We start from the raw sequence: 7,978 nt of genomic DNA on the forward strand, positions 1-7,978 counted from the left end.
GGCATTTCATTCAGACATAGCTTTAAAATGTATGTGAGAAGAGAGACCAAAATTGGAGGTTTCATCATTTTGAAAAGCTTTGAAAAGTTGGTATTGTTGTTTATCACTTTTCACATCAAGTGTGGCATGTCATGTGTGTTACATAACATTGCCATGGTGAGTGGATTACTAGACCAAGACCACGACAGCCAAGTTAAACCCTTTCTGTTCCTGTAATAGCAGGAATTAGCCAAACGCCACAGCTTCGCGTACTCTCTTGTGATATCATGAACTATTGCCCTGTCTTGTCAGAAAAAATATGAAAAACTGTGCACCAGTGGAAATAGTTTTCATAGTCTTAAACAATACAACACTGCATCCTTATTTTCTAAAAGACCTATTCATTTTTATTTAACCCAATGTACTTCAGATTTTATGTTCAAGTGCAAGATGCTACTCTGTAACTGTAGACTAAATAACTGTAATATAAGTAATATACTGTACAGAGGTAAATACAATTGTCACAGTTTGGCTCAAGTATCATTTCAGATGAACTAATATTTGTTCTTGCAATTCTGGGCATAGTGCAGCACTTTGAAGAGGCATAGTTGAAAGTCATTGCATAAAGGGTTACATGCATTAAGTACCTATGCACTGTGAAACAACTATGTCAGTGTGACTTAGTCTGGTGCGGTACACCATTATTATCCCTTCGGTAGTATACAAAGATGGTGTAAATCCTTCGATTGAAATTAAAGCACTCATCTAAAAAGTCCTTTCGATGGCAAAGAAGGGAAATCATTTTCCCATACAGTTGAAACGTAAACCCCAGATGGGCATTAGAGAGAGAAAACAAATAAACAAAAGTCTCTTCAGAAGTCCACAGACATGAAAATTACAACTGTAATGTGTTTCACATCATTCCATTCACAGAAACGTGCTACACAGCCAAGGGTGATTAGTAGAGACCATATGGTAGCCACTGTTAATCCACAATCAACAGTTGGCAAAAGCCTCCTATTGCTAGCTTGGTGAACAGAGTGGACAGTTAGTATGGGAATCCTGACACTTTCTTTGCCTAAAATATATGTACAGTAGAAACTTATGACTAGCAAGTTGTCTTTGGCTCAAAGGGAGCAAGGAGCTTCATTTCAACTTCATAGTTACTGTACATACTGTACATCACATAATTTATCTGCATAAGGTCAACACAGGCCCATGTAAGAAGAATTTACAAAATTCTTTGGAAATGGGCTCATAAGTTTCAGATCAGTGGACATTATTTACCAACACTTACTGATGCTCTCAAAAACCATACAGGAAGACTAAGTGTCACAAAGTCAGCATCAGTGCACTTGAAAGTCAATATCCACGTAATAGTGGACATGTAAGTGCAGGGCTGTAAGCATGGCTGTCAGAGACCATACATCATGGACACAGTCAATCAACCCTGATGCCAACCCTGTGTGCTGGTGTGGAAGTGTTGATTCAAATGCCCGTGGGGACTATGAGCACACACTCAACACCACGGCTGAAGTCTCTGACCGATGTCCATTTACTTTTTCTTCTTCGTCTTGTCCTTGTCCCCCTTCTCCTTCTCCAGTCTCTTCTTCTCCTTCTTCCTCTCCTCCTTGGCCTCTTTGTACTTCCAGATGGGCGGCTCCAGGTGGCCTGGGTTCTTGGACCTCTTCCTCTTCTTCTCCTTCTTGGGGGTGGGATCGCTCGACTTGGTGACCTTGATCTGGGGGATGCAGCCGGCGGGGAACACGCTGTTCCGGCGGCTCATGCTCCGCGGAATGAACTTGTTGACGCCGTTGGAGATGATGCTGCCGCGGTGGTCGGCGTCCGAGCAGCAGGACGCCAGGGAGACGGACGAGGTGGAGGCCACGGACGGCGAGGCCGAGGACACGGAGCCGTTGCTGTGGCGCACGCTGCGCTCCTCAAGCTCGCGGCCCGGGTGCTTCTCCATCAGCTCAGGCACAGCCATGCGCCGCTTGCCGATCTGGGGCGGGCTGGTGGGACAGAGTGGCCGGCAGCCCGTAGCCACCAGGGGGCTGTGGATGCTCGTGGTGATGCGCACCATGTGGTCCAGCACGCCATTGTCCTGAGGGTCCTGGGGGAAGCTGAAGCTGAAGGTGGACTTGAGCCGGTGGGCCACCTTCTGGCCAGCACTCTTGGTGGCCGTGGCCTTTGCCACCAGGTCCTTGAGGTCCGGCCACTCGGGTACGAAGCTCTCGCAGAACTGCTCAGCGCAGGGCCTGGCGTTTAGCCGCCGGATGCGGCTCAAGGTCTCGAAGCGGCCAGTTTTAAGGGCCCAGTCTCGGGCGTCCTTCCCTCGCCTGACATCCACTGCATTTATGTCTGCACCTGAGAAGAGACAGGAAACAGTGATGTCAACATGGACATTTTTTCAACAGGGTCTGAGAGAAAAGGTTTTTTGGGGAAAAAAGTATAAAGTAGCAGTAGCAGTGGAAAAGTGCAAGTTCAACTATATTACAGCTCCACCTAGTGGTCACTATAGGAACAGATTTTGTATGCGATGACTAATACTTAATCTTTCGGTGTAAGAAACAATCCATCAAAATGATATGCCTAATGGCTAATTTTCTCCTAAATAGTTTGAATCAAAGTCGACTCCCTGTTAAAATGAATGTCTGTCTGTCAGGTTGATCCCCTGTTAGCATAATTAAGAACATATGCAATCAAGTGTATGTGTAAGCAGTATGGAGACCAGAAAAAGATAAGTGTTACCTAATTTATGACTTGTGCTAATTTGATTGCGCTAGTAATAGGTGTGACTGGAATATCCAAAGCATGCCTGAATAAATCCTGGTAAATCTACACATGCCTAATCCAGCGCTAGCCAAGAGCAGTAACAGATTAGCTGGAGGAGATCAGCACAAGCCACTGTCCTCAGGTTGGGACCTGCATGTGCGTCATCATCTCACCATGTCAATCTGTTTTTTCCCCCAGGACATAAAATGTCAACTTTTTGAAGACATCTCAGAAATGTGGGACAAGCCCCATATTCTCAGCAAGCCATTTTAAATGAAAGCCTGAGGGGAGAGATTTACAGGGGTTGGATAGGAGAAGGACAAGAGGTGATATTTCGAACCCTATATATTCGCCAAGGTTTGGACATAAATAAGAGTCCCAATGGTACATAAATCTTATATATACTGTATATGTATGGATCTATTATGGGTCTTGCATTTCAGCATGGTGCTATGATGAATCTATTCTCTATTATCTATGGTCTTGATGGGCAAAGAGTTGCTACACAAATGGCAGGCAGGAGTCCAGGAGCAATGTCAGGGTGCACTCAGAAGCAAGAGCAACCTCTTACCCGCCATCAGCAAGGAAGCCACACAGTCATTGTTGCCCTGCATAGCAGCCTTGATGAGTGCGGTGAAGCCGCGGGTGTCCGTCAGCTCCAGGTCCACTCCAGAGTAGTAGTTTAGGATGTAGTTCTGAATGTTCACAAAGCCTGGGAACAGAGCGACAGTGACATGTTAAGGCTGAGTGTGTGTAAAGGCGGGTGAGAGCTCGGCCAATGCCACTCAGCTAGGTGCCAACCTGCTTGCGCTGCGATCATGAGAGCTGTGTAGCCATCATTGTCCTGATGGTTGATGTCAACAAAGGGACATGTGTGTAGTCCACTCACAATGTCCACAAAGCCTTTAGAGACAGCCAGCATCAGGCCATTCTAAAAATGAAGAGAGAGAAAGAGAGAGAGAGAGAGAGAGAAGAGAGAGAGAGAGAGAGAGATGAGTCATACATTGCATTACATTCTGATGGTATGGAGTGTTATGGAGTGTTATACCACCTGAGTTAATATTTACCCTGCCGTTGATGTCCAGTTCCATGACCTCTTCGCGCGTGACTCCCCTCTCCAGTATCCTGCGCAGGGACGCAGCTGCGTTCCTAGAACAGGCCTGGTACAGGGTGTTGATGGGGCCTCCATTCTGCTCCTCGCGCTCGTAGTCTGGCAGGATGGAGTCCTCTGACAGGACGCTCCCCGAGTCCCCGCTGTCCCCAGACAAGGACACCTCAGACACCTCCGGGTCGGGGCCGGAGCCCAAGTGGGGATCCTCCTCCTTCGCCGCCGCCATCGGGCCCCCTGGAGCCAGCTCTCACGCCCACACGGGTCTCAGGGTCTCAGACTGCATCAGGACTGCTATCTGCTCACGGGCCTGTGTGTGTGTGTGTGTGTATAGTTGTGTGTGTGTGTGTGTGTGTGTGTGTGTGTGTGTGTGTGTGTGTGTGTGGGTGGGTGGGTGGGTGGGTGGTGGGACAGAGAAGAGTAGCATTATGAGTTAACACACCAGGCGGCTTAAGATGAGCATGCTCACCTCTCACCTCATGTCTCTGTGTCCTGAGCTGAAAGCAGAGGTTATGACCTCAATGAGACTCTTAGGCAAGAGTGAATTTGGCCTGGCCTGAAATAGATGAGGATCTACATCTTGACATCGCTCTGCGCTGATGATACCAGTGATTGACAGGAGGTAATCTGAGAGTCTCTGCAATAATCTGTGGGAGCCTTATGTGCAACGTGCTGACTGAGAACATTTGATAACTGGCTCAAAGCCAGGAAAACTACTCTGGAGTTACAAAAGGTGAAAGTTACTTCATCTTCATGATAGTATGTTGCCAAGTCTTCATAAATGTCAGAAAAGTGTCTTAACCCCTTTATAAATGTCAGAAAAATATCTTTTGTAAAAGTCAAATAAAATAAAGCCAAAAAGTCAAATTTTTAAGAACACAGCGAACAAGGTTGGGGATCATGCTAGCATGTCTCTATTAGCATTTTGAAGAAAGAATGTAGGACGAAGCTGCAGCTTTTTACAATCTTCCCAGTGACTAGTGGCAGCAATCCAGTTGGTAAACAGTTTAAGAGCTCTCCATTGCAGATAATGGCTTAGACATTGTTGAACATCAGTCAGACTCAGAGTCCTGCCTGGTTTTCCATTGCCTGAAGTGGACCTTTGTAATCTCATAAGGCCCAGTAGACAAGTACAAAGATCCTCAAGTGTGCTGTATCACAGTTGGAAAGAAACTGCATGACATGCATAAAACATACAATTGTAATACACTTGAACAACTCTCTGACATCCCAATCCTCATGCTGGATGGGTAGTGAGTAAAATGCTGTGCAATCCACAGGTCAAACCACATGACAAGCTTAAGCTGGGACAGAAAGAGAAAAGCTATTTCCTTCTAGTGTATGGCTATATTTAGCAACATTTGTTGTTGACATATTGTACCAATCTGTCTTTAGTATACTGACAGAGGCACTGCTTAGTGTGTGTGTGTGTGTGTGTGTGTGTGTGTGTGTGTGTGTGTGTGTGTGTGTGTGTGTGTGTGTGTGTGAGTGTGTGTGTGTGTGTGTGTGTGTGTGTCTCTTCATGCATGTGTTTGTGTGAATGTGAGAAAGACAGAGGGTGGGGATGGGAAACATTCTCTTTCACAGAAACATAAACAGTCTGTCCACTGAGAACCACATTTCACCCCACAAATCGCCATGACTGCTTTCCGAGCAATCGCCACACACATGCCTCTTGAACAATAGTCCACATGACCAAGCCAATGTTACTCCCTTGGCTGAAACTTGTCCATGTGTTGTGCAATCTTTATATCATCATGCGGACACAGACCTGAAATCAAATTATGGATGCCCCCCTCTTGTTTTAATTAGCAGTGCTCCAAAAAGTCTGGGGTGTTCAAGGCAAAGTTTTTCAATTGCACAGCAATCTCTGCTAGAGGAACTTCACCATTTGCTCAATAAACATGGTTAAACATCCTCAGTATGTCCAACAATAAGCGCTTTGATGCGGTAAGGAACAACAATGAACACAGCCACCACAAACACACAGCCAATGACCCTACTGCCCTTTAAAGCTATTCACGTCTCCAGCTACAGTACTGCCTGTTTTGGGCCTCACCATAAAAGAGTGCGGTGGTGTCCGTCTGTGGGAACGCTCTCCAAATCTTCGCGTTCTGCCTCCTCTAGCTCAGCATCTCACCACGGCTGCTGGACCGTCCTGCTCGCCTCGTGCTGCTTTGGAACCGACTAGCTAAAGTCCTCGTAGTAGAGCCCTGCTCCAGCCTGACCCCCTGCTGCTCCTCCCTCTGCCTCTCCTCCTCCTCCGCCCAAGCTCCACGCCTGGCCACTTAGGCTGCCCGATGGTGGAAGAATCCTCCCAAATCTTTTCATAGACGCTCTTTTAAATCAGGCAACATGCTCCCTCTCATCCCGATTACAGGAGATTTGAGGATTAGCCAGGCAGAAACGGCAGCAGGCTCTCAGGCTGCTTTTTGCTCTCCCCTCTCTCTCTCTCTTGCCTCACATCACTCTTGTTGTCCTCAAGTCTTTCACTCTCCGTGTCGCAAGAATCTTTCCTAATTTCATGCAAGCGGACCTTTAGTCACACTGGATCATTGGGTAGTTTTGGGCGGTTTTACCCCCTGCCTGAGACTGAGTAATCTCCAGATGTCTGACAGCTCTGCATGCCCTCTCTGGAAATCCCCCAACACTGCAGAAGACTCTATTTTATGGGACAGACACAGACGGAGACTCATAAGCACCCACACTAAACAGCATGCTGACATTTACACTCATTGATATTAACACACTCCCACACATGACAGACGTAAGGATATAAACCAACATTTTGCCATATTTTTTGCATTGATTGAATTATGAGTAAGTAATTGTTCACATTGAAACGCTTGGTGCTTTTTCAGAAGCCAACTCTTTCAGCCCAAAAGCATCCATTTAATCACAGGTGCACTCAGTGTCCATGCCTAATGTGTTCAGAAAGAGCTACTCAGTAGTGGGGGGTGGCGCTCAGCCACTTAAAACAGGCCTAAGAGTCTTGACTAGCCCAGGTAAACAGCTCCACTGGTTGTAACAGTCACATGGACAACATGAGGCAGCGCGAGGCACCAGTTAGCATTTTTTTCCTGACTGAAAAATGTGTGGGCCTTGTGTGTGTTTTGTTTTTTAAGATTTGGCTACTACAGCACCTTTGTTGGTGCCCTATAAGTAATTCCTAGAGACAGTCTGCGTTTTTTAGAGCATGTTCATGTTCTCCTTTGGATCAGTCATCAAACATACAGCAACAGGTGTTTGTCAAAGCCCTAAATTGTTTGCCAACAATTTATTTTTCAAACCTTTTTCATCTTTTCTTTTTCTTAAGTTTAACTATCCAAACTATACATGGATGATGCATTTTATGGAACTAAAAAAGAGACATTGACTAAACTGATCTAAAGAGTTGTCATTTGTGTGAAAATCTATATTATAACACGTGAGGATTAGTCACCGTGCCACTGAGCTGCCTGAGCCGGTGCAGTAGAAACTGACATGTTTAGAATCACAAGCTGTAGGAGAGTAGTCATCTAGTTCCTGTTATCTCATCTTCAGCAGCCTCTGCCAAGTGGATCTGACTCTTCTCCAATATTTAGAATCCTGGCCAATCCAATCAAAGTCAGCCACTATAATAGACCATCTACTGTATGTACACCAGCCTGCTTTTAGAAATATCATCTTATATCACAATGCATTTACCATTCTACAATATGTAGGCTACCAAAACAGATCTCACAGCCGGTCACAGAGGATACCTACAAATCCTACATCTGTGAAAAATGGTATGGTGTATGCTTATATAAAAACAGATATTTATGTGATGTGATGCTGACATTTTCTGTAGAATAGATGCTGTGGATTATTTCAGATGCAGATAATGTTGGGGATAACTCAAACATACATTACTCACACATGATAAAACAAACTAGATGTACCGCATAGCGGTACAAAATATGCCGCTCAGTCCTGTACATCCTTTCCGCGAAAATAAATCACACTAATCAATTTGTCTCCATCTTTTACTCCATTCCCCACTCTTGAAACTTTTGTGTATGCTTGTTTGGCATGCCTGTGTGTGTGTGTGTATGCGGCTGCACAGAAAGTAGCCTACTGGCGCTGAAAAGGTGA

General features: G+C 45.6%; 1 protein-coding gene across 1 annotated transcript; it reads right to left on the reverse strand.

Moving 5' to 3' along the window:
* Positions 1-379: 379 nt before the first annotated feature.
* On the reverse strand, positions 380-6,208 carry ankrd33aa (ankyrin repeat domain 33Aa). The gene is made up of 5 exons (XM_048241485.1): positions 5,922-6,208; positions 3,822-4,172; positions 3,556-3,685; positions 3,326-3,466; positions 380-2,346 (listed from the first exon to the last, which is right to left on the reverse strand). The coding sequence occupies exons 2-5, from the start codon at positions 4,089-4,091 to the stop codon at positions 1,535-1,537; spliced, it is 1,353 nt and encodes a 450-aa protein (XP_048097442.1). The 5' UTR covers positions 4,092-4,172; positions 5,922-6,208; the 3' UTR covers positions 380-1,534.
* Positions 6,209-7,978: the final 1,770 nt, after the last annotated feature.

The sequence above is a fragment of the Alosa alosa genome, chromosome 4 (genome assembly GCF_017589495.1).
Source record: "Alosa alosa isolate M-15738 ecotype Scorff River chromosome 4, AALO_Geno_1.1, whole genome shotgun sequence".
In the NCBI taxonomy this organism is placed as follows: Eukaryota; Metazoa; Chordata; class Actinopteri; order Clupeiformes; family Clupeidae; genus Alosa; species Alosa alosa.

Excerpts from the sequence above, each read along its gene's own strand:
- ankrd33aa (XM_048241485.1), bottom strand. The coding sequence starts at position 4,091 with ATGGCGGCGGCGAAGGAGGAGGATCCCCACTTGGGCTCCGGCCCCGAC. Across the intron at positions 3,686-3,821 it reads AACTGGACATCAACGGCAGG|AATGGCCTGATGCTGGCTGT; the intron begins GTAAATATTAAC and ends CTTCATTTTTAG. Across the intron at positions 2,347-3,325 it reads GGCTTCCTTGCTGATGGCGG|GTGCAGACATAAATGCAGTG; the intron begins GTAAGAGGTTGC and ends GTCTCTTCTCAG.